A 27,932-nucleotide genomic window follows, 5' to 3' on the forward strand; every position below is an offset into this window, starting at 1 on the left:
TTAGTTAAATATTAAGAATATTTAAAATTTTAAAACTAATTAACATTTTAAGACTTTGATCTTTTAATACGATGAGTTTAATAAATTTAAAGCTTGGGATACTCTTCTTGATATTTTTGTGTCATATAATTTTTATATTTTATAAATTTTAAATACATATTTATATTAGGCCTACGGGCCGACCCAGTCCAGCCTTAGTTAAGCCTCACAGGCCACGGGCTTACTCGGCCAGCTTAAAAGCCTCGTTTTTAAATGGTCTCCAAAATTCTTGCCCGGCTCTGCTAAGTCACATGTTGGATTGGGCTGGTCCAACGGGCCAAGCCCATATTATTGTTCACCTGCCACTTCTGTGTTGTTTCACCTGTAATTTGAAGAAGTCTCGGTTTACTGGTCTCTGTTAGATTTTGAAACAACATTGGATATAACATTCCAAGACCAAAACTTGAGACGGCATAAAATCTAAAGAGCTCTCTTTTCCCACTTCTCCGCATCAATATTAGGTGCTGGGTAAGTGTTTACCCTGACTCTATCACAGTTGGCAGACATCTCTTCCCCTGGTCCTTTTGTTTAACGTTAAGCTACTTTTGAGCATATTGAAGTAAACATCATAGTACAGTTCTGATAAATATACTCGTATGTCTTTATTTAAATAAGAAGATATGGTATATCTAGACCTGTCAAATGGGCCGGGTCGACCCACGAACCGGCCCATATAACCATTAAAATTGACTCTTTAACCATCCCATGACCCACGAAACCTAATCGGACCAACCCATTAATTTAAGGGGCCTGGGCCAGGCTATAATATTTTGACCCACTGAATCGGACCCAAACCGGTAGCTGACTAACAGGTCAACGGGCCCGGACCAGATCACACACACATACACACACATATATATAGACAAATGATAAAAAATTGAATCCAACATTGAAGAAAGAATTTAGTACCAAACACTATAAGGCGTCTTGTCGAAATAGTGGAATTCCATATGTTTAGACTATTCGTTATAGAAATAGTCGAATTCCATATGTTTCTCAAGTGTTAATGTTAATAAAGTATGTTTTTTCTTTCATTTTTATTCTAACTGGATTATTACTTCTTCACAAGTTTATATATATATATATATATATATATATATATATATATATATATATATATATATATATATATATATATGTGTGTGTGTGTGTGTGTGTGTGTGTGTGTGTGTGTGTGTGTGTTCCCTCCGTTTCAATTTATGTGAACCCGTTTGACTGGGCACAGAGTTTAAGAAAAAAATGAAGACTTTTGGAATTTGTGGTCCTAAACAAGTCCAAATGGGGCTAAGAGTATTTGTATGGTTATAAAAGCTTCACATTAAGGGTAGAGTTGTAACTTTAAGCTAAATTGTTACCAAATTTAGAAAGGGTTCATTCTTTTTGGAACGGACCAAAAAGGAAATAGGTTCACATAAACTGGAACGGAGAGGGTTTCATTTATTAGTTTTTAACTTTTTTTAATTAACTTGGATTCGGCCCATTAGGGCCTGGGTTAAGAGATTATGGGTTACGGGTCCGAGTCGGGTCAACATGTTTTGATTAATAGGTTAAATCCAGACCGGCCCTTGTAAGAAAGTGAAGTGGACCGGCCCAGTTAAGTACCCACGGGTCAAAGAGTCAATGGGTTCGGGTCCGGGTCGACCCATTTAACATGTCTGTATATCTACAGATCATGCACTGGAAGATATGGATACTCTCAAAAAGATATGAGTTGTTCAGAAAGCAAGGCAATTAATTCCTTTGGTAAATATCCTGAGCAAGCAATTGATCTTGTGGATTCTGCTGATATGGAGAAATCATTGACATTTACAACTACCCTTAAAGAATGAATTGTGATATATTAGAAAAATTGAAGATGTCTTATTAAGTATCAGAAAGAATATGGCTCTAGACAATTTTTTTTACAAATTTCTGGTCATTTAGCAAACACCACAAAACACACTAAACAAATTCAAGCAGAAACATAACTAGAGACTAGAGAGTGAGCCCAAAAAACAAAAATCTGACTATAAAACTAAATAGAAGTTTGCTTCTACATCTTTTGACTCGAAAACTATTGAGCCAGGTATCTATTTGAAACCAATCTTGGTGTTGGAGGAAGAAGAAGAATGTAACAATGAAGATGCAGAAAAGCTTGTCTTATTACTTTGTAAATACAAACTATGCATCTTTGAAGATGGTCCTCCATCACTAGAACTCTTATTGTCTCCATCTTTGAGGAGCATATCAACTTTCTGGTACTCTTCTCTCTCGTGTCTTATCTCTTTTAGCATTGCCGCGACATCCTTCATTGTCGGTCTATCATCTGGCGATGGATTAACACATAGCATAGCCACTCCTATAGTCTGCATCATCTCCTCAATTTCTGATTTGGGCCGAGCATGTAAACTCATATCCAAGACTTCAGCATTGCCTCTTTTTTGCCTTACCCAATCCACAATGTGTTGTCCATCTGGTATGGTTGGATCAATTGGTTGCTTTCCTGTTAAAACCTCCAAGACAACAACTCCAAAGCTATAAACATCAGTTTTCTCGGTTATCTTCATCATGTATCCATACTCTGCACAACATGTTTAATACATATGCATTAATTATATAATATCTAGTTGCAGTGTTATGTTGAAAAATGGCAGTATGGCTTGTGACTAACCTGGTGCTATGTATCCATAGGAGCCAGCTACTGTATTGGAGGATCGTGCAAAATCTCCATCATCGACAAGTTTGGCTAGACCAAAATCAGCAATGTAGGGCTCAAAGTCGAGGCCAATGAGAATGTTGTTGGCCTTGATGTCCCTATGAACAATTGGAGGTGTACAATCATGGTGTAAATAGGCAAGCCCTTGAGCTGCACCAAGTACAATCTTGTATCTCAACTCCCACTCCAAGCATCCACCACTTCGTTCGTGTAAAACACTACCTAGGCTTCCATTAGGCATGTAGTCATACATGAGCAACCTAGTGTTTTGATTCCAGCAGCAGCCTAAGAACCTCACAATGTTTTTGTGACGGATTGAGCCAAGGGTTTTTACCTCAGTTGAGAAAGAATCGCGAACTTCTCCACTAACTCCACACTTTGAATTTTGACAGTTATATCCAGTTGCCAATGTGGTTGGCCATAGCTTCTTGACTGCAATTGCTTCACCATTTTCAAGTTCTGCACGATAAACAATTCCCGAGCATCCTTTTCCAATCACATTGGATTCCACTAAGCATCTCAAAATTTGTTCCACGGAAAAATTCAGTTTCTGGAATGGGGTAAACTTCCAAGGTGATGAATCCCCTCCTCCCAATTCAGAATCAGTATCTTCTCTGCTCATTTTTCTGAGTCTATAAACTGCCAGCAGTCCAAGGATTGCCAAGGCTACAGTCATCACCGTAAGAAGTGCAATCGCCAATTTGAGCCTCCATGATCGTCTTACATTACTGTATCTCATCATTTCCCCGCCTCCAGCACTACTCAAGAAACAAGAATCATGTCCCAAGGAGCACAAGCCTTTGTTGCCAGCCAACTCTGCTGCCGATAATTGCCTGAACAACTTGTTATCAGGGAGGTAGCCAGTGAAATTGTTGTAGGAAACGTTCAAGGAAACCAGATTCTCAAGCCCCGAAAGAGCCAATAAGTCTCCTCCAAGCTGATTGTGGGAAAAGTCTAGTACTGAAAGTTTGTTCAAGGCGGATATCTGTGGTGGGATAACCCCAGTCAAGACATTCCAGCTCAAATTCAAGGCAATGTCAAGTGCCTGAATGTCAAACAATTCCACTGGCATGTTTCCTGAGAGCTCATTGCTGCTTAGATCAAGCAGTTGAAGGCTTGAGCAATTGCCTAGAGTTGGGGGAATCGATCCAGAGAAGGCATTCTTACTAAGAACAAGTCGGTTAAGGGAAGTAAATTGACCATAGCTAGCTGGAATCTGACCGTTAAACTGATTCAAGGAAACATCCAAAACCTCAAGCCTACTAAGAGAAGAAAGAGAGCTCGGTAAAGTGCCACTTAGAGTGTTATTAGATAGATTCAGCATTTGCAACGCATTGCAATTGCCTATCTCCTCAGGAACTGATCCTTTAAGATGGTTCTCAGAAAGATCAAGAAAACTAAGGTTGTCTAGATATCCTATCTCTCTTGGAATTTGTCCACTAATTTTATTGCTAACAAGTCGTACACGGATAAGAGAACTACAATTACCTATCTCAGGAGGGATAAAACCAGAAATATCATTGGAAATCAAGAGAAGCTTGGTTAAATTATTTAACTGAAAAAGGTCAGGGGGTAAACTACCAGTGAGAGAGTTGTGCGATAAATCCAAAGCCTGTAGGCTTCTGCAACCAGCCAATGCAGGAGGAATGCTTCCCTTAAGCTTGTTCTGCCAAGCAAAGAAGACATTTAACTCCTTCAACTGTCCGATTTCCGGTGGAATTGACCCTGATATTTGATTAGTGTCCATTTGCAACTGTACCAGATTTGTGGCATTAGAAAGAACAGATGGGATTGAACCAGAAATGTTATTGTTACTAATCATCAACTCTTGAAGATTAGTAAGATTCCCAAAAGTCCAAGGTATGCTTCCACTTAAAAAATTCAAAGAAAGATCAAGAATGACTAAACTTTTGCAGTTCCCAATTTCATCAGGAATTGGACCATCAAGATTATTTTGCCAAAGCAGCAACTTTTCCATTTTCTGAAGCTTTCCCAAATCTGCTGGCAATGAACCTGATAGACTATTTTGGTACAAATACAAGTCAACCAGCTCTGAGCAGTTGCCTATTTCAGGTGGTATTTGGCCAGAAAGCATTGTAGTATAAATTGACAAAACTTGAAGCTTTTTCAAATCACCCAATGATGAAGGAAGAGAACCTGAAATTTTAGTGTCAGCAAGTCCCAAAACTATTAAGTTGTTGCAATTCCCAAGCTCAACTGGTATTTTCCCATCAATATCTTTGTTCCCTCCTGCTCTTATAACTTCCAAAACTCCAAGTTTTCCCAGTTCAACAGGAAGATTCCCACTAAGCATATTGTCAAAAATAACAAGATTTTTTAGGTTAATGCAATTGCCAACCTCTACTGGGATTTCTCCTGTCAGTTGATTGGAGTTCAAAATCAAATCTTGAAGGTTTTTCAGCTTACCTATAGTTTCTGGAATGCTACCAATAAGACTATTTGAACTGACATCAAGTGTTACAAGTGAAGTGCAATCTCCAATGTCAAGTGGGATTGTTCCAGTGAGATTAGCACCAGAAATGGTTAGTTTTTGAAGGGATTGTAGAGAGGAAAGATTGGAAGGGAAAGGAAGAGCCAACTGAATGGATTGAATATCAATTTCTGTTACAAAAAGATGAGAAGAACAAACTATATGAGACCATTTACAAGGGTTGAGGTCTGATGGATTCCAGTTTGAGAAGTCAGTAGGAATTGGTGAAGTAGTGGAATGAAGCCAAGAAAACAGCACATGAACTTCATTGTTTGCAGCATTGGAGCAAAGAGTAAAATGATGGAATAGAAGAAAAGTGAGGAAGACAAGAAGATAATGGTGATTTGGGGGGTTCAAGAATTGCCTCGACATTGGCATTTGCAATGGCATCAACTTCCAAACCACAATCTTCTTAGGTGAAATGCATTGGCTCACTCTTAGAGAAAGACTCAAAATGGGATGTTGTGTGTGTGCTAATGTTATAAATGCAAATCAAGTGGGGTTTATGAATATAGTAGTAGTAGCACGTAGCAGAATCTAGCTTAGCAGGGAAGCAAGAAAAGAAGAGACAAAAGAAAGAGGCAACAATAATTAGTGGAGTATTAAAGATTTGAAATGGCCACAAACAACTCCACCATCTTTTCACCTCGGGGTTCTGTGTTTACTCTGCATTATTATTAGTAAGTACTATAATGTTAATGAAATGAATATGTAAAGGGAACATTGAAAGATTTTTCCACGCTACAAGCAGATGCCACCATGTGTTGTTGCATTGTTTTCCTCAAAGCTCAATAGATGACATAGTTGGTCTTGCTTTGGTATCTGAGCTCAATGCCCCTCCCTTTCTCTCTCTCTCTTTGCCTTATTGATGCTTCTACGATTTTCTTTTAAAGAAAGTTAGAGAAAGAAGAAAAAAAAAACAAATGAGCACTTCTCTTGGAACTCAGTTATGTGGTTAAATTTGCTGAATGTCGTTTCTCCTTACTGCCATTAGCATTTTCCAACAGTGAGATGTTAAAAAACGAGGCATTTTCTATGCAGAAAGAAAAGAACATCAAATGGTAAAATGTTTGGTTGAGTGGTAGTGCCACCAGGGGATACAATACTTTCAGGAAAAAATTATTAGTGTGTTTAAACCAAACAAATAAGTGCAATACATATAGCTTATGTATAAACTTTCATCATTTTGTACACCAAATGCTAAAAATTATTTTCTAGATTGTTAATGAAACAAATTTGTTTAATGTATGTTTATGTATATAATCTAGTATATATATAGAGAGAGAAAGATAGAACATTGTATTAATACGCGTGTTAAACACAAACGATGAATATACATTTGCTCCTGCAGTGGTGCAGTTACCTATTAGCATGTATGGAAAATCAAGTTCTTAATTAGTGTAAAGGTAATTAGTAGTGAAAGGCTATGCATTTCAATTCTTATAATCAATTTGGCAGCTTTCAGCAATATAAAGTTAGGTGATTTATCGAGTTGATATTTATTACAATTATTTTATCTTTAATTAGAGATTTCAAATTAAACAGTGAAGTACTGGATAGTTAAAAATATACTATAGAATAAGAAGAGGACATTGAGGTAAATTAAGGGGAGTGAAGGAGGACCCAGATTTTAAGGCCAAATCATGTGGCAGTAGTGTAGAGAGGTTCATTTTTTCAACCTTACCTCTGACGACACACAACTGCTATCATGTGGAGTATGACTTTTAACATATTGTAGTAATTAAGTTAGGATTATTTAACAGCAATGTATGGTACATATGATTTCATACTAGGTGGTTACAATATTTACCCTTGACTATGCCCTTAAAAAGCTAAAGGTTAAAATAAATATATTAGAGAGCAAATATTGCTGAACCTAAGCCCTAACTTCTAGGACTTACCTTGGGAACATCCAACTATGGAATCTTTAGCTCTTTTTTGTTTGTTAACATCACGTTCGCCGTATCCAAACTCTATTAAATATTTTTTCAAAAGATAGCTCTTCTTTTTCTTATTTTATAATGATAATACGCACTGATCAGTTTTAATAGCAAAAAAATAAAAAATAAAAATTAATGTATTGAAAGTTTGTTCCTAGCCAATACCTTCCTGAAAATACTCCTTATATTCTTTGAACTATACCATATCTTTTAATGATTACTTCACTAATAACATGAAAATCCTCGTAACATTACACCTGGCCCAAAAGAATTTCAAAGTTGTAGAATCGCATATTATTTCGCACATGAGAAGGAATAGAGAAACCAACAAGACAACTAGTGGTCAGTAGACCTATGATTCAAAGTTGTGAAATTACGGTTTGACTTGTGAAATATTGATTAATGAGCAGCCCCTTTGAAGAATTAGAATAGCCATTTCATTTCTTGGCAAAATATTGTCAGAAGGAAAAGAGTAGTTCTTGATAAGGTACTATGCACTTCATATTTAATTAAATATTATATTCCATAAGATATTGTAAATATTTCTTGATTTTTTTTAAAGAAAATTTTATAAATAGTTTTAAAAGTATATATAAAAAATTATATATTTATATGTCGGGTTGGTTCGAGTTATTTTAATCAATACTAAACCTAATCGAATTTTTAATCGATTTGGTTTAATTTTTTGATTTGGTACGACTTTCCGATTCGATTTGTACACCCTACTTTTAACAATACTGGATATTTAGTGGTGCTCTTAACATGTTGCCATTTATGAGAAAATCCTAGAACAGAAGTTTTAATTTCCGGCAAATTCTTTTTCGTATATTGACTCTACATATCAGATCTTTGGCGAGAATCACTTGGATTATTGAGAAAGAAAATCAGAGAAGGAGAATCGATGGTGGCGACTGGCGGCAAGCAAAAAGAATTCTACGTGAGGCAGAGGAAGAGGAAGAGAGGAGAGGAGAGAGAGAAAAAATGGTGCGACTAAAATCCTGAATTGAAGGGCTAATCACGCTATTAGGAGTCGGGAAAATATATGCAAATTGAAACAAAAATCCAATTAGGTTTGATAATTACCAAATTTTAGTTAAACCGAAAAATCCAATCAGCGAAATAGTTTGTAATTTAATATATATATGAAAAATTCCTTTAATTTTGACGTTAGATCTAGATGTAGGGACTTTTCACCAGAGAATTTTTACGGGGTGGACTTTTTAAGAATTAATGTTCAACTTTTGAATATGTTAAGAAAAATTATGCAAATATAAATACCTACTAGTATATATGCTTCTTTTCCCTTCTTCCTTTTTTTTTCCACTCTCCCTTATCTTCTTTCATTAAATTATGAATAAAATACACAATTGAATTAAAAATAGTAAGAGAAATGTACGGTAGAAAATTAAAGATACATTACTTATTTGTGATCGGAATTAAGCGTGCAATATTTCCTTCAGCTTACGGTGTTGATCCCTAATTATTAGGATTGGTTTGATTGAAAAAGTTGAAGAACATCATTGTTGAATTTTGTAGAGCTTGTAATTTTTTGTTGAAGAAGATAAAGTATATCTAATGATTTTTGAAGGTTTTGATTGAATCTGACCATTGAAAATTATCAGAATTTGTATTAAAAGGTTAGGCATTAAATTTGAATTAGTTTTGAAGCATAAAACATGCAGTTGAACTTCTACATATCAAGTCATGATGATCCGTCCGGATTTTGTGGCCAAATTTGAAAATCGTCAAGAATTGATAGCCATATTCTGGCGACCCGTCAGATTTTGTGACGATCAATCAATTTCTATTAATTCTTCTGCAAATCAATTTATGCAAAAAAATAAAATAAAATTAACGATGTCAAAATTTAAATGATGACATAGAAAGATCCTATTTGTGCAAATTGCCCTTCACCCGCAGTCTATTAAAGAATTTAAGATTTGAAGGGACAATCAAAATTGTTCAAATCAACTGATACTTTTTCAGTCCCTTTAGATAATTGACAGGAATGATCCTATTTGGAACCGGTCTTTAAATATTGTTCATTAAGATTACCTGATTGGTACAATTACCTGTGTTGTTTAACAAAGTGTTCTTCTAATTTGTAATTTAATCATCTGTGTTGTTCAATAAAGTGTTTTTCGAATTTATAATTCTAAATTCAATCAAAATTGCCCCCAAATTTGCTCGAAATGATCTCAAATTTGAAGTAAAGTCTCCAAATACTAACACAAACGATCTCCAATAACCAATCTGGTCAAATTAATAACACCATTTTAAGAAGTCCCACTTTGTTTTCTTCATTGCTTTCTAAAGATCAACAACAGAGTATTAATTTTTTTTTAAAGTAAATCGCTAAATTAGTATTTGAACTAAAAATATTATCAATACTCAAACAATTTTAAAAATTTCAAACTTCTAATTAATATTAAAGAAGTTTGAGTATCAACAAAATAAGTCATTTTAAAAATACAGATAACATTTAAAGCTAGCAACTTAGGGGGACAACCAATGCGATTTTGTGAGTTGCTCCCATCAGTCATTTTATTGGTGTAATTAAGGAGATTGGAAACTCTTGCGTCACAAAAAAAAAAAAAGAAAAAAAAAGGGATATCCATTCCTTGCTCATAATATAATAATGATTCTGGGTTTTAAGTTTGTAATGTGGCGTTTCCACAGAGTATATGGCTTACACAAGAGCAAAGGTGGATTCACCATGCAAGTACAACTCTGTCTATATGTTATGTAACATATACTATATGTGTATAGTTGAGAAGTTATGTATAAGGTGACAAATGAGTGCATCGATAGTCCACTAATTTACATCTTTGAATCACCTCTAGTGCTATGTGTCTACCCAAGTGTTCTTCCGTTTCCCTGCAATCCCCAATATATTACTCGACATGCAACCGTTTCGTTTTTAAGCTAAACCACATTCAGTCTATAAGGTTTTTGCACACATGGGCGGCTTTATAGTAAAATATATGGGCATGTAAATCCATGATTTCTTCGCCAAATTAAGTATTTTGTGTACGTATTTTTTAGAATTGGTATAATATTATATACTGTCACCCATGCTTCAAAGCAGTGGCGAAGCCAGAAATTTCATCTAGGGTGTTCAAATTTAAAAGAAATAAAAAAAAATTCCGATAAAGGGTGTTTAATATATGTTATATATCACTAAAATATAATATTTTACCTATATGTTGTTACAACCCATATCCACATGTGTTAGTTCATGCCATATATTAGTTAACATAAATCCAAGAAGGAATTATCTTTGAGATGATAAGAAGTCAATCCTATTGGTCTTAAGTGATACAAGAGTGTATAAGAGTGATTAACAAGTATTAGAAGTTAAATGAATCAAGGATGTTGTAACTCGTATTTTCAGGTAAATCTAGCGGTGCTTAATACACTCAAGAGGTCATGTATTAAGGTATTTTAATCATATAATATCCGTATCATAAGTCTTGAAGTCAAACGAGTTATGAAACAAAAATCGACAAAAGTTGTCTCAACTTAGGTTCATAATTTTACTTAAACATTAGGTCAAATGTTTCTAATCTTTTCTCCTAATTTACAAGGAATTACAGGGTGATCTACCAACCAAATTAAATATCTATGAGTCTAGTTTCCAACGCATTAAACCGTTCATCGATACGATCTCGGAGTAGAGAGATATTCGCATTTTCGCGAGACTGCGCCAACCACTGATCAGTTGGGTTTTACCGAGCTCCACGTGGCCGGGTATGATTCTACCGAGCCTTATGATGGCCGGGTATATTTTTACCGAGCCTATTATGGCCGGGTACGATATGATGATGATGATGCCCACAGAGGCGAATGTTTTAAAGGTTTATGTATTTATACATATGTATCATGCATTTCATGTCAGTAGCCCTCAGAGGTACTAAGATTTAACAGGTTGTATATTCTCTATCCTTGCTTACATTATTGATCGTATTTATGGTTCCCTGCCTTACATACTCAGTACTTTATTCGTACTGACGTCCTTTTATTTGTGGACGCTGCATGTCGTGCTGCAGGTCCTGATAGACAGGCAGGTGCAGCTCCCCCACCACAGTAGGTTGTCCAGTTCAGCGGTGATTGGCGAGATCTCTTCTCCGGACTTGCCTTGGTCTTGGTATGCATTTTTGCTATAGACATTATGGGTATGTCGGGGCCCTGTTCTGGCTATGTTGCAGCACTTATGTTCCTTTAGAGGCTCATAGACAAGTGTCGACTCATGTATAGTTTGGTATGCCTTGTCGGCTGGTTTTTGTTATATAGTCTTTCATGGTAGCGTGGTAGCTCATACCTTATATGTAGTTTCTTAATTGTCTGGTCATCCCCTGCTATGTATGTTCATGCCGTCATATTTATTGCTGGTTGTCCATGATCCAGGTCTACCATTTATATTGATCTCGTCAGCCCTAAAATATAATAATGAAGGTTAGATGAAATGTACGTTGGTGCTCGGCAAGTATGGTCGGGTGCTAGTCATGGCCCTCCAGTTTGGGTCGTGACAAACTTGGTATCAGAGCAGGTTGTCCTAGGGGTTGTCTATGAGCCGTGTCTAGTAGAGTCTTGATTATGGATGTGTAGCGCGCCACATTTATAATCAGGAGGCTACATGGCATCTAGGGTTGTTACCTTCTTCCTGAATCTAGATCGTGCGTAGAGTTGAGTCGTAAGTGTTCGTCTCTAATATTCAGCCAGTCCTATTCGTGCGGAAGAAAGACGGGTCGTTACGGATGTGTATCGACTATCGACAGTTGAATAAGTTTACTATAAAGAACAAGTATCCACTTCCAAGAATTGATGACCTGTTTGACCAACTCCAGGGTGCCAAGTATTTCTCCAAGATTGATTTACGTTCAGGGTATCATCAGGTGAGGGTTAAGGAGAAGGATATTCCAAAGACGGCCTTCCGGACAAGATATGGGCACTTTGAGTTCTTGGTAATGTCGTTCGGGCTAACAAATGCCCCAACAGCTTTTATGGATCTCATGAATACTATATTCAGGCCCTATCTTGATGTGTTCGTGATTGTATTCATTGATGACATTCTAGTGTATTCTCGTTCGGAGGCGCAACATGCGGGCCGCTTGCGGATAGTATTACAGACGCTTCAGGACCGTAAGTTATATGCTAAGCTCTCCAAATGTGAATTCTGGCTGAACTCAGTAGCGTTCCTTGGCAATGTGATATCTGACGAGGGTATTAGTGTCGACATTCAGAAGATCGATGCAGTAAAGAATTGGCCGAGACCTACAACACCATCAGAAGTCCACAGCTTCCTAGGGCTAGCAGGATATTATAGGCGGTTTGTGGAAGGGTTTTCCTCTATATCATCACCATTGACTAAGTTACACAGAAAGCTATCAAGTTCCAGTGGTCTGACACTTGTGAACGTAGTTTTCAGGAGCTGAAGAATCGATTGACATCCGCACCAGTGCTCACTCTTCCTGAAGGAACAGAAGGTTATGTGGTATATTGTGATACCTCAGGTATAGGTTTGGGGTGCGTATTGATGCAGCGTGGGAAGGTGATTGCTTATGCACCAAGACAATTGAAGAAGCATGAAAAGAATTATCCAACCCATGATTTGGAATTGGCTGCAGTAATATATGCTTTGAAGATATGGCGGCACTACTTATATGGCGTCCACGTTGACATCTACATAGATCACAAGAGTTTACAATACATCTTCAAGCAGAAAGAGTTGAATTTGAGGCAGCGTAGGTGGCTTGAATTACTGAAAGACTACGACATCGAGATATTGTATCATCCCAGTAAAGCTAATCTTGTGGAAGATGCTCTCAGCCGTAAATCAATGGGAAGCTTAGTACATATTGAGGCAGGTAGATGGGGGTTGACTAAAGAGCTTCATCAGCTAGCCAATATGAGAATCAGATTATTAGACTCTGATGATGGAGGTGTTACTGTACAGAATACATCAGAATCATATTTGGTAGCCGAGGTAAAAGCACGACAATATGAAGATCCTATCTTAGTACGATTAAGATAGAGCATTCAGTAGTGTAAAAGTATGGCTTTTGAGATCGGAATAGATGGGGCACTGAGATACCAGGGCCGATTATGTGTGCCTAATGTGGCAGGGTTGCGAGAGAAGATTATGAATGAGATTCATCAATCCCGATATTCCATCCATCTCGGCTCGACAAAGATGTATCATGATGTCAAGGAGAAGTATTGGTGGGATAACATGAAGAAGTCTATTGCAAAATTTGTAGCCCAGTGTCCCAATTGTCAACAAGTTAAGGTAGAACATCAGAAACCCGGTGGATTACTTCAGAATATAGAGATTCCGACCTGGAAATGGGAGGTGATTAATATGGACTTCATTATTGGATTACCTCGCTCTTATCATAAGTTTGACTCCATCTGGGTGATAATTGATCGACTTACAAAATGTGCCCATTTTCTGCCAGTTAAGACAACTTACACGGCTGAAGATTATGCGAAGTTGTATATTGTTAGGCTTCTTAGGCTTCATGGTGTGCCGGTATCTATTATATCAGACCGAGGAGCTCAATTTACAGCTAACTTTTGGAGGTCTTTTCAGAAGGGTTTAGGCACACAAGTGAATCTCAGCACTGCATTTCATCCGCAGACTGACGGACAGGCTGAACGTACCATTCAGACACTGGAAGATATGCTACGAGCATGTGTTCTAGATTTTAAGGGAAATTGGGATGACCATCTTCCACTCATAGAATTCGCCTACAATAATAGCTACCATTCCAGTATTAAAATGTCCCCATACGAGGCACTATATGGGAGAAGTTGTAGATCACCAGTTGGATGGTTCGAAGTCGGTGAAACAGAATTATATGGGCCAGATTTGATTCACCAAGCTATTGAGAAGGTGAAAGTGATATAGGAGCGATTGAGGACGGCACAAAGCAGGCAAAAATCTTATTCTGATGTCCGACGTCATGATCTAGAGTTTGAGGTTGGTGATTGGGTTTTCCTGAGGATCTCACCAATGAAGGGTATTATGCATTTTGGGAAGAAAGGTAAGCTAAGTCCAAGGTATATTGGGCCATATAAAATTCTTCGACGGATTGGACAGGTTGCTTATGAGTTAGAATTGCCATCCAAATTGGAATTTATCCACTCGGTATTCCATGTATATATGTTGAGGAAATGTATTGGAGACCCTTCTCGAGTCGTCCCTATCAAAGATGTACAAGTTACAGAGGACATATCATATGAAGAAGTGCCAGTGGCGATATTAGATCGACAAGTCCGCAAGCTGAGAACAAAAGATTAGCTTCCGTCAAAGTATTGTGGAAGAACAAAAATATGGAAGAAATGACACGGGAAGCAGAAGAGGAGATGAAGTCTAAATACCCTTACCTATTCCAGAATGAAGATAACAAGGATGCTGGTGGAAGACAGAATACATTGGAAGGTGAAACGGCTCTATAAGGTAAGCAATAATTTGAGAATACTCCTCGTTAATACAAAATGGTGATATGTAGATAATGTAAATATGCATAATGCTTTGTGTAGCCTTGTGAAGCCATATGTTGGGATTAATTACTTGCAAGTTTTGCTAGTGACCATTTTATAGGGGAAAATTGATCGGAAATTTCCATTGGAATCCACGATGATTTAAACTCCCCATGAACCCTTACATTCGAGGACGAATGTTCTTAAGGGGGGGAGGGTGTTACAACCCATATCCACATGTATTAGTTCATTCCATATATTAGTTAACATAAATCCAAGAAGGAATTATCTTTGAGATGATAAGAAGTCAATCCTATTGGTCTTAAGTGATACAAGAGTGTATAAGGGTGATTAACAAGTATTAGAAGTTAAATGAATCAAGGATGTTGTAACTCGTATTTTTAGGTAAATCTAGCGGTGCTTAATACACTCAAGAGGTCATGTATTAAGGTATTTTAATTATATAATATCTGTATCATAAGTCTTGAAGTCAAACGAGTTATGAAACAAAAGTCGACAAAAGTTGTCTCAACTTAGGTTCATAATTTTACTTAAACATTATGTCAAATGTTTCTAATCTTTTCTCCTAATTTACATGGAATTACGGGGTGATATACCAACCAAATTAAATATCTATGAGTCTAGTTTCCAACGCATTAAACCATTTATCGATACAATCTCGGAGTAGAGAGATATTCGTATTTTCGCGAGACTGCGCCAAGCACCTCTCTATGGGGCCCACTAAGGCGGTTTAAGATATTTGGACCTATATAGGATGCCTCCAACCCGTTTTAAGTCATTGCTTCTCACTATTTTCAGACCTTAGAACCCTAGGAACATCCTCTCAAGGTTCTCTCAAGATTCAAGACCCAAAAAAAGGGCAAACAACACAAATCAAGTGTCGGAAATTCCGTGGTGCTAGTAAGTCTCTTGTTCTTCTTGTTGTTGCTCATTTTTGTGTCGTTCCAGCTCGTGTGGGATGTTTTTTTAAAGGGTTTATGTTCTGTAAATACTCCCTCATGTTCTTAATATTAATCCTAGGTAATTTCAAGCCTTCTAAAGTGATTCTAATGCCAAAAAACACTAATTGATCGCTAGTTTCGCTTTTTTGTTATTGTGGCAGCATTGGAGGGATATTTCATGGAAATTTAAGGTCAAATTGGAGTTGTTCTTTCTGTATAAAGGTAAGTAACCTCTTAATCTATATGTATTTAAGATTATCCAAGTTGCGGCTAAGCCATTGAAGCTAGAACTTGTGAAATATATATCGAAAGGCTTGGTAGTAATGTTATTGTTTTGTGGACTGTTTTGCGTTGCTGTTGGGCTGCGTATTTTACTACTGTTTTGTGGAGTTTTGGAGGAGGAAGGGTGTGGAGAAACACCATATATATATGTAGGATTGTGGGATGATAGTTATTCGTAACATTTCCGGGTCGTTTGACACGACTACGGTGGTCGTCGTATGTATGGAGTGATTAGGCTGTGCGTGGACTATTTTGGGAGGCTCAATATGTTTATTATTGATGTTGTTTGGGCTGTTTGGTGATTGTTTTGAATGGTGTGAAGTCATATATATAGGGGAGGTGTTGTCCGTTTCATCGTAAAATAGGTTGTGGTCGATACATAATAGTTATGACGCTTAAATGATAACGATAGTATCGTTTCTCTTATTGTAGACTAAGGAGTTTTGACAATTGCATAACTTGAGATTGGGGCAGTATATACAAGGTATGTGAGGCTATCCCTTTCCTTCTTTTGCACGACTCCGATTGTACATAATGTAATGAACGAGCTTCCAAAGATACTCTACTCTTAGAAGCTAGCAGTACTTACATTGCTTTCCCTCTTATGGAACGATTGATGTTAATGTTGCTTCACTTATTATTATGTTATCAATGTTGTTGGTACTTCCTTATTCTTATAAAGTTCGTAATGAAGAGTTGGTCCTAACAACGTGTACAGAGGATACCGACCTTACGTCACCCCGAAAGGTTTAGAATGTGATTCCATGAGTCGAGCATGCATTATATATATGTATCTATTTTACTCTACTGAGACGCGCTATAGTTGGCCGGGTACGTCACCTATTGTGCAACTACTGATCAGTTGGGTTTTACCGAGCTCCACGTGGCCGGGTACGATTCTACCGAGCCTTATGATGGCCGGGTACATTTTTTACCGAGCCTATTATGGCCGGGTACGATATGATGATGATGATGCCCACAGAGGTGAATGTTTTAAAGGTTTATGTATTTATACATATGTATCATGCATTTCATGTCAGTAGCCCTCAGAGGTACTAAGATGTTACAGGTTGTATATTCTCTATCCTTGCTTACATTACTGATCATATTTATGGTTCCCTGCCTTACATACTCAGTACTTTATTCGTACTGACGTCCTTTTATTTGTGGACACTGCATGTCGTGCTGCAGGTCCTGATAGACAGGCAGGTGCAGCCCCCCCACCACAGTAGGTTGTCCAGTTCAGCGGTGATTGGCGAGATCCCTTCTCCGGACTTGCCTTGGTCTTGGTATGCATTTTTGTTATAGACATTATGGGTATGTCGGGGCCCTGTTCTGGCTATGTTGCAGCACTTATGTTCCTTTAGAGGCTCATAGACAAGTGTCGACTCATGTATAGTTTGGTATGCCTTGTCGGCTGGTTTTTGTTATATAGTCTTTCATGGTAGCGTGGTAGCTCATATCTTATATGTAGTTTCTTGATTGTCTGGTCATCCCCTGCTATGTATGTTCATGCCGTCATATTTTATTGCTGGTTGTCCATGATCCAGGTCTACCATTTATATTGATCTCGTCAGCCCTAAAAGATAATAATGAAGGTTAGATGAAATGTACGTTGGTGCTCGGCAAGTATGGTCGGGTGCTAGTCATGGCCCTCCAGTTTGGGTCGTGACATGGATAGATGTACCGTGTAATTTTACGATGCAGGTTGGTCAGTTGACCACTCTTGAGGCTACGTAGCTTCGCCCCTGCTCCAAAGAGACTAAATGTCACGACTCCAAATACCAGTCGTGATGACGCCTATCACGTTACTAGGCAAACCAACTCAATCATCTAATCACAACCCTTTTCCCTTATAGTAAGCCACTTTCTAACACATGTTTTAAATACCAAATTTTAATAATAAGCGTTTAAAACACAATTTCATATGCGAAAGTCAAATAAACATAAAACTACACAGCACCAAATATCTGGTGTCACGAGTCTAGAGCCTCTACTACATAACTGACTGTCTGATACAACATAAGTCTAGAAAATGCAGAAAAAGAACAAGATAAGAAGGAGAAACAGGGATGCGGATGTCATGCAACTACCTTGAAATCTCCGGCAACCTCTGGATCAGCTAAGGACCCTCACTCTGCCACTCGGGCACCTGGATCTGCACACAAGGTACAGAGAGTAATGTGAGTACGCCAACTCAGTAAGTAACTAAAGTAAATAAGGTCTGAAAGCAGTGACGAGCACTTAAAAATCATATGAATGAATAGACAACAGAATACAGATCAAAGTCCACAGTTTAAAACTAGTTTTCATCGAAAAATCATCAATTTCAGTTTAAATACTTGAAATCATATACTTAGCAATTTCTTACAACAAAGGCTTATTTCAAAAGAAGAGTGAAATCAGTGAAAATATCATAACTGAGCCCCTCGGGCAAGGTATCACTCAGAATATGTCTCTTTGGGCAGCCTCTCAGTCACTCGTGACTCAACTCTCGTCACTCGATACTCACTCTCAGCACTCAGGCTCATTAATACCTCATAGTAATAGAAATTATAGTAACCGCTGCGGCGTGCAGCCCGATCCATAATTTATAGTCGACTACGCTCACTGGGGGTGTACAGACTCCAGAGGGTCTCCTACAACCCAAACGTCATATCGCTGGCGCAGCCCGATCCAATATATATATCACTGCGACGTGTAGCCCGATCCAATATATATATCGCTGCGGCGTGCACCCCGATCCATATAAGTATCGCTACGGCGTGCAGCCCGATCCATAATATATACACATAATATCCTCACTATTAGGTTCTCAACCTCTCTCAGTCATTAACCTCACAGCCTCTCGGGAACAACAATAGAACTTAAGGAACTTAGCCCAAACAGTCCTCACAATTAGAAGTGGAGTGATAAAACCAATTTTATACTTTTAAACAGGTAAAACATGACTGAGGATTTTCTTCAACAAATAAAGTGAGGAAAAATAGTAAAATGCCTTTAAGGGTATCAACAGGTCGGTACAAGGCCCCAAACATGGCATATAACCCATAATACAGTATAAATGACTAAAGTACGGAATATAATAAGGTTTCAAATCAAATACGCGGCTCACTAGTTGCTACGGGATGGACCAAGTCGCAATCCCCATCGATGCACGCCCACACGCTCGTCACCTAGCATGTGCGTCACCGCATTTATCAAAATAAGTCAAATACCGGGGTTTTGTACCCTCAATTCCAGATTTACAATGGTTACTTACCTCAAACCGGTGAAAATACTACTCCGCGATGCCTTTGCCCCTCGAATTGGCCTCCACTCGCATTGAATCTATTCAAAATCAGAATCACACCGTCAAAATATGCTAAGGGAACGAAGCCCAAGCGAAAACAATCAAACAATACCAACAATCCCAAAATTGGCCAAACCCGACTCCCGGGCCCATGTATCGAAACTCAATAAAAATCACATCAATGGAATCATTATCCTCACACGAGTCCATACATACTAAGAACACTGAAATCGGAGTCCAAATGGCCCCTCAAATTTTCATTTTAAAGTCTCTTAATATACCTGCAACAGTTGAAACCAAAATCTGCAATTTTCTTCAACTCAAAATGATCCGTTCAACCCTTCGAAACTTACCCGAGGACCCCGGGACCTCAACCAAAGGCACCAACATATCCCAAAACCTTATTCAAACTTGTGCCAACCTTCAAAACACCTCAAACAACATCAAATCAACCTAAACACATCGGATTCAAGCCTAAGTTTCCAAAATCTTTCGAGTTCCGCTTTTGATCAAAAACCCAACCAAACAACGTCCCAATGAACGTTCGTCCTCGAACGAGTCAAGAAACATACCTGAAGCCTCAAACAGGTGAGGATATCTTCTCAGCATCTCCTGCTCGCTCTCCTAGGTAGCCTCATCCACAGGCCGACCTCTCCACTGCAGTTTCACTGAAGTTATATCCTTTGACCTCAACTTTCAAACCTGACGACCCAAAATAGATACTGACTCCACATCATAAGTCAAATCATCATCCAACTGAACCGTGCTGAAATCCAAAACATGAGACGGATCTCCAATATACTTCCCGAGCATAGAAACATGAAATACCGGATGCACACTCGACAAGCTGGGTGGCAAAGCAAGCTCATAAGCCATCTCCCCAATCCTCCGAAGCACCTCAAAAGGTCCAATGAACCGAGGACTCAATTTCCCTTTCTTCCCAAATCTCATAACACCCTTCATATGTGAAACCTTCAACAAAACCTTCTCGCCAACCATGTTGGACACATCCCGAACCTTCCTATCAACATTGCTCTTCTGTCTCGACTGCGCTGTACGAAGCCTCTCCTGAATTACCTTCACCTTTTCTAAAGCATCCTGCACCAAGTCTGTCCCTAATACCCTAGCCTCACCAGGCTCGAACCAACCAACTGGAGATCTACACCGCCTCCCATACAAAGCCTCATATGGAGCCATCTGAATACTCGACTAGTAGATGTTATTATAAGCAAACTCTACAAACGGTAAAAACTGATCCCATGACCCTCCAAAATCAATGACACAAACACGCAACATGTCCTCTAATATCTGAATAGTGCGCTCGGACTGTCCATCCGTCTGAGGGTGAAAAGCTGTGCTCAACTCAACCTGAGTACCCAACTCTCGCTGCACAGACCTCTAAAACTATGAAGTAAACTGAGTGCCCCTATCTGAGATGATGGAAACTGGGACATCATGCAAACGAACAATCTCCCGGATATAGATCTCTGCCAACCGCTCTGAAGAATAGGTAGTACACACAGGAATAAAGTGCACAGACTTGGTCAGCCGATCCACAATCACCCAAATAGCATCGAACTTTCTCAAAGTTCGTGGAAGTCCAACAACAAAGTCCATAGTGATCCTCTCCCACTTCCACTCGGGAATATCCATCTGCTGAAACAAGCCACCTGGTCTCTGATGCTTATATTTCATTTGTTGACAATTGAGACACTGAGCTACAAATCCCACATTGTCTTTCTTCATTCTCCGCCACCAGTAGTGCTGTCTTAGATCCTGATACATCTTCGCGGCACCCGGATGAATGGAATACCGCAAGCTATGGGTCTCCTCGAGGATCAAATCCCGAAGCCCATCCACATTGGGCACACATATCTGGCCCTGCAACCTCAAAACCCCATCATCACCTATAGTCACATCTCTGTCATCATCATGCTGAACTCTGTCCTTAAGGACAAGCAAATGCGGATCATCATACTAGCGCTCTTTGATGTGATTATATAAGGAAGACCGAGAAACCACACAAGCCAATACCCGACTAGGCTCCGAAATATCTAACCTCACGAACCGATTGGCTAAGGGCTGAACATCAACCGCAAGAGGCCTCTCCCCAACTGAAATATATGCCAAACTCCCCATACTCACTGCCTTTCGGCTCAAAGCATCTGCCACCACATTGGCCTTTCCCGGATGGTACAATATAGTGATAGCATAATCTTTTAGCAACTCCAACCATCTCCGCTACCTCAAATTGAGATCCTTCTGTCTGAACAAGTGTTGGAGGCTACGATGATCAGTAAACACCTCACAAGGCACACCATACAAGTAATGCCTCCAAATCTTCAGCGCGTGCACAATGGCAGCCAACTCCAAATCATGAACGGGGTAGTTCTTCTCATGGGGCTTTAACTGACGAGAAGCATAAGCAATAACTCTACCCTCCTGCATCAATACACAACTAATACCAACTCTCAAAGCATCACAATACATGGTATATGAACCTGAAGCTGATGGCAAAACTAACACTGGAGCTGTGGTCAAAGCTGTCTTGAGCTTTTGAAAGCTCTCCTCACACTCGTCCAACCATACAAATAAAGCACCTTTCGGAGTCAACTTGGTCAAGGGCGATGCGATAGATGAGAATCCCTTAACAAACCGGCTATAATAGTCTGCCAAACAAAGGAAGCTGCAAATCTCTGTGGCTGAGGACGGTCTGGGCCAACTCTGAACTGCCTCTATCTTTTTCGGATCAACCTGAATACCCTCGCTGGACACCACTTGCCCCAAGAAAGCCATTGAACTGAGCCAAAACTCACACTTGGAGAATTTTACATAAAGCTTCTCCTCCCTCAATCTTTGCAACACAATTCTCAAATGCTCCACGTACTCCTTCTAACCATGCGAATACACTAGAATATCATTAATGAAGACTATGACAAATGAATCGAGATAAGGTCGGAACACGCTGTTCATCAAATGCATGAATGCTGCTGGGGCATTGATCATCCCAAAAGACATCACCAAGAACTCATAATGACCATATCGGATCCTGAAAGCTATCTTAAGAATATCTGAGTCCCTGATCTTCAACTGGTGATAACCCGAATGGAGATCAATCTTGGAGAACACTCTCGCTCCTTGAATCTGGTCGAATAAATCATCAATGCAAGGCAACGGATACTTGTTCTTAATTGTTACCTTGTTCAATTGCCTATAATCGATGCACATCCTCATAGTGCCATCCTTCTTCTTCACAAATAGAACCGGCGCACCCCAAGGTGACACACTAGGCTGAATGAACCCCTTATCGAGGAGTTCTTGAAGCTGGTAGGATAGAAATGGGTTGAGTGCCCGACACCAGGTCAATACCAAAATCAATGTCCCTGTCTGGTGGCATGCCCGGCAGGTCTGCAGAAAACACATCGGGAAAATCCCTCACAACTAGAAGAATCAATACTGGGAGTCTTAGCTCCGACATCCCTCACAAAGGCTAGATACAAAAGACATACCTTCCCAACCATACGCTGGGCCTTCAAGAATGAGATCACTTTACTGGGAACATAATCAGTCAAACATCGCCACTCAATCCGTGGCACACCCGGTATAGCCAATGCTATCTTGGCATGATAGTCCAGAATAGCACGACACAGAGATAACCAGTCCATGCTTAAAATGATATCGAAATCCACCATACACAATAATAAAAGATCCACTCGGGTCTTCAGACCCTTAATTGTCACCACACACGACCGGTACACACAGTCTACAACAACAGTATTGCCCACTGGAGTAGATACATGAACAGGTGAAACAAGAGACTCACGGGGCATATCCAGATAATGGGCAAAATATGATGACACATAAGAAAAGGTGGAACCGAGATCAAATAATACAGAGGCATTTTTGTGGCAAACTGAAACAATACCTGAAATCACGGCATCTGAAGCAACAACATCTGGTCTACCTGGGAGGGAATAGAAACAGGCCTGACCACTACCTGATCGACCTCCCCCTCTAGGGCGACCCCTAGCTGACTGACCTCCACCTCTAGCTGGGTGGGTGGGTGGTGAAGTAACTGGAGCAGAAGTCTAGGGCTGACCCCTCTGCTGAGTCTGACCATCATAAAGACGAGGACACTGCCTCCTCATATTCCCAAACTCTCCATACTCATAACAACTCGCCGGTGCTAGATATGAGGACTGAAGGGAACACCTGGCACCGAAATGACCAGTAGAAGGACCTGACATGGAAAAAACCTGCACTGATGGAGCATGGGACGAACTTTGGGCTGGAAGGGCACTGAGTGATGAGTGGCCCTGATAAGAACTATGAGAACCATGACCCGATGATGCCCCACGATAACCTGGGCGAGCTGAATGAGCTTGTCTGAATGGACGATCTCTGCCTTGCTGGAACTGACCCCTCGAAGGAGCACTACTAAAACTACCAGATCTCGAGGCCTCTTGGCCTCCCTCTCCTCTCGCTCCTGCTGGCAAACCGACTCAATCTCACGGGCGATGTCAACAACCTCCTCGAAAGTAGCACCTATCACCCTCTCTCTAGTCATGAGAATTCGAAGCTGATATGTGAGACCATCAACAAACCTCATAATCCTCTCTCTATCTGTCGGAACCAACCAGATCGCATGACGAGCTAACTTAGAGAACCGCATCTCATACTATGTCACAGTCATCTCTCCCTGACGTAACTGCTCGAACTGCCTGCACAGCTCCTCTCGGCGAGACTGTGGCACATACTTCTCCAGAAAGAGAATAGAGAACTACTGCCAAGTAAGGGGTGCTGCACCAACAGGCCTACGCCTCTCATACGCCTCCCACCAAGTGAAGGCAACCCCAGAAAACGGAAAAGTGGTAAAAGCCACACCACTAGTCTCTAGAATACCCGTTGTACGAAGCATCCTCTGGCATTTATCCAAGAACCCCTGGGCATCCTCGCCCTCTACACCACTAAAAGTCGGAGGCTTGAGTCTACAAAACCTCTCTAGTCGATGCTGCTCGTCGTCCGGCATAACTGGTACCACAAACTCCTCAGCTGGTGTAACTAGCTGGGCTGGAGGTGCCCCCGGTGTCTGAAGTCCCTGCACAACCTGCTCAGGTGTGCGGGCAATGGGAGTTTGGGTGCCTCCCCCGGCCTGAGAAGTAGCTGTGGCCGTAGTAACTAAAACCGTCTGAGCCAAACCGGTACATACTGATAAGATCTGAGCTAAAGCCTCCTGAAGGCCTGGAATCACAATGGGCACAACTGGTTCCTGAGCTGGTGTCACACCTCCTTTTTACACCCCCAAAAGGGGATATAAGGGAGTTTTTCCAATTAAAGTGACATTATTCGAAATTGGATTATTTTACTTATTTTATTTTAGAATCGCCACTTGGAATAGTTTATTTGGTGTCCCAAGTCACCAAATCAAGGAAATTCGACCTTCCTTTTGAAGTCTGCGAACCAGAAATTCTAAATAAGGAATTCTGTTAACCCGGGAGAAGGTGTTAGGCATTCCCAAATTCTGTGGTTTTAGCACGGTCGCTTAAACTATTATAAATGACCTATTATCTGATTTATTCAAGTTTTAACCTATGGTGCATTTTTAACTTATTAAACCGCTTTTAATTATTTTTAGGAAGATTCAACATGATTTAAAACACGCCTTGAACCACGCCACATGAAATGCAACCGCGATCCATGATACATTTTATTTAACGTTGCTGAGAATTGGAGTTGGGTCACATGAAATGCACACCCGAGTTTAAGGAAATTAATTTAAATAGTGCTCCTAAAGCAACTACGCATTTTCAAGTTTGCGAGGGCCATGAAAAATTCAACTAATGGCACACCTCAATTTAGAAAGAGTTATTATTAATTATCCGGGGGGCATGGGTTATCTATTTTTGCACTATGGCACACATCGATTCTAAGTTTAATGGAAGTTCGAACTACTTTTGAAGGCCATAAACTATATCCTACCTAGAATGGCACGCCTCAAATCTAGTTTGTTCAAATGATTTCTTATTTAAAATTATGAGGGCCATGGACTATTAGTGTTATTTTATATGGCACACCTCACTAATTAAGGGAATCTAGTTAACTAAATCCTAAGAGAATTGGAATTTTTATTTTTAAACTAATGTTCAAACTAACAAAAAAAATGCTTCGCGTAAAAAAGAGAAACAGGTTTAATTATTTAACAAATGGATTGGGCCATCAACAACAATTAAACAAGAAATTAGAGAGGCAGGCCCAAGCATAAAGAGGTATGCAATTCCCATTTCAAGTGGCCTCAAGCTCTAGGCCCAAATTAGGAGCCAAATCTTTCAAGAATTAGGGGATTGGAGAATGTTGGACTCGAGATCGAGTCTCCATGGCCCGTAAGAGTATCCAAAATCAAAGGCATCAACGCGAGCCCAGTTGGCTTTCAACAATACACAAACTGCACAACGGTCATATTCAACTCAGTCTCCAGCTAACTCAATAGACAATTCGTATGAGATTTCAACTTTAATCAAACCTCCCTTCAACACATATAAATGCAAATCAAACCTCATGAGACTGTCAGGTGAACAATTCTGAATTTAAACATCAATCCCAACTTAAACATGCTTACAAGCAAACTAGGAGTAAATCAGTGCATGGCTTGACTCTTAAAGTAATAACCTAGACCATTTTCCTTATTCAAAATGACTGTATACTAACTACTAACTTAGGAACCATTTAGTTGTCCATTTCATGAGATAAAGTACTATTTGGATACAACAAACCATGCTATAACAGTCCGAATGAATTACATAGCAGAGAGAGCTCTAATACAGTCCAATATTCACTATCTGAACATGATGGAATACAAAGTTTAACTACTGATTCAATTAAGCCTATTTTTATTGGTTTCCATGATAACAATCGAAACAAACATGAGTACTAGAGCAACAAGTTTCAACCAAATAAAAACCATACTGCCTCTACACTAATACGACTTAAGTAGAAAAAATCATTCCATAAAGGAGTACAAAACACAATTAATCTTCAAAAAGTAAAGACTAATATACAGTAGATTTTCATTCATCCATATATGTGAAGCTGATAACAGAGCTTCAAAACTACATTTCATCAACTCATAGGGTCCAAAGAGGTACCTGAATTCAGCAACCAAAACAGAAGAAGAAGATGTGCTTGAGGATCAGCAAAAATGAGAAGTTCAGTCACAACAACAGTATTTCAACAACAATGGAACAGTGCACAACAACTTTTAAACCAACTTTGAATCTAAAATAATATATAAATCTTTTGAAGGTTTCAGAATTAAAAGACCAATAGCAGAACTAGATCAATTTCTACCAAAAATGCAAGAGTTTTGGAGTTTTTTGAGCTCAGCCGTTTTGAAAACTTTTTAGTGTTTTTAATTCTCCCCCACAATCTCCCTTGAGAATGAAGCAACAAACCTTTATAGTGAAATTTTAGGGCAGAAGAAATGAGTTTAGACTTTGCTCATTAATCCCTTTTCAATTTTCATTTTTGCTCCTATGTCCCTAATTTAAAAATCAATTTTGAAAAGAAGTCCCAAACTCACCTTCCAGGAAACTTCCCAAGTCAGTTATAATAGATTCCTTAACCTAAATTCCCTAAATCACCCTTTAAGACCATGTTAATTACCCCAGCTTAGATATGGGTCAATTTGACCCAAGACCAACCAGACATGGGCTTGCCAAACCCGAGTTAGTCCCATTTTCTTTGGGCCTCTGATTAACAGATTGCAACCCAATAGAAAAAGTTCACAAAAGGGCAACTCGGATTTAAATGAACCCCTGGAAACAAAGATTCTAGGTAAAACAAAACAGGAGGGAAAATTGAGTGGAAGCTAAAATAAAAGAATCAAACAAACTAATAACGATGCTGATTAAAATAACCTAAGCTTATCATGCATGTAAAGATGATTTAAGAAACAGAATAACAAGATAGAAAAGAAAAGAAATAGAAGAAGATGGGAATAAAATGAAAGAATGAAAGAAAGAAGATACTAAAAATACCTAATAAAGGCAGACAAGGGCTTGAACGACAGACTCCTGGAACCTTCAATTCTGACCGAAATGGACGTTAATCGTGTGTTCTCAACGAAAACACATGAATAAAGTCAACTTCAGCCTCAATCCTTCACTGAAACTCATCAATTTAGAAGATTTGGGATTTTAGGGTTTGGGTCCTGACCTTAGATCTAAAATTCGAATAAGTGTAAAAGGATTCGAGGGAAATGGCTTTGAGTTGTGGAAAGAGGGAACTGTAAGGGTCTTATGGTGTAAATTTGGGACGGATTGGGGGTGGTGTCGCCGGCTACAATGGCAGAAAACTCAAGGGCGGCGCTAGGGTTATAGGGTTCTCTGAAGGAGACGAAGTGAAATAGTTTAGTGTACTAGGTTAATGAAGAGGGTTCAGACATTTTTATGTAAATGTGGTAAGTAATTTGAGCAGTTGGATGCGAGTAAACGAACGACTGAGATAGATCAGGACTAAATGAACTCGAAGTTGCGTCGTTTGGTTGGGCTGAGATTTGGACTGGGTATAACGTGGGTCTGGGATGGTTTTTGAACGGGTAATGGTATTTAAACATTTGGGCTCGGGGGAAATTTAATTAAAACAGCCCAAGAATCAAACCTCTTTAATTCCTTTCCTTTTCTCTTTTTTTTTTTCAAATTTCCTTTTGTTTTTAAATAAAAATAAAACCTAAATTAATTGTTAAACCAAA

General features: G+C 39.2%; 1 protein-coding gene across 1 annotated transcript; it reads right to left on the reverse strand.

Moving 5' to 3' along the window:
- Positions 1-1,905: 1,905 nt before the first annotated feature.
- On the reverse strand, positions 1,906-6,272 carry LOC107768501 (uncharacterized). The gene is made up of 2 exons (XM_016587628.2): positions 2,690-6,272; positions 1,906-2,599 (listed from the first exon to the last, which is right to left on the reverse strand). The coding sequence occupies exons 1-2, from the start codon at positions 5,613-5,615 to the stop codon at positions 2,109-2,111; spliced, it is 3,417 nt and encodes a 1,138-aa protein (XP_016443114.1). The 5' UTR covers positions 5,616-6,272; the 3' UTR covers positions 1,906-2,108.
- Between the last annotated feature and the right edge of the window lie 21,660 nt (positions 6,273-27,932).

The sequence above is a fragment of the Nicotiana tabacum genome, chromosome 22 (assembly GCF_000715075.1).
Source record: "Nicotiana tabacum cultivar K326 chromosome 22, ASM71507v2, whole genome shotgun sequence".
Classification (NCBI taxonomy): Eukaryota; Viridiplantae; Streptophyta; class Magnoliopsida; order Solanales; family Solanaceae; genus Nicotiana; species Nicotiana tabacum.

Coding starts and splice junctions, on each gene's coding strand:
- LOC107768501 (XM_016587628.2), bottom strand. CDS start 5,615: ATGCCATTGCAAATGCCAATGTCGAGGCAATTCTTGAACCCCCCAAAT. Junction 2,600..2,689: donor CTATGGATACATAGCACCAG/GTTAGTCACAAG, acceptor CATGTTGTGCAG/AGTATGGATACATGATGAAG.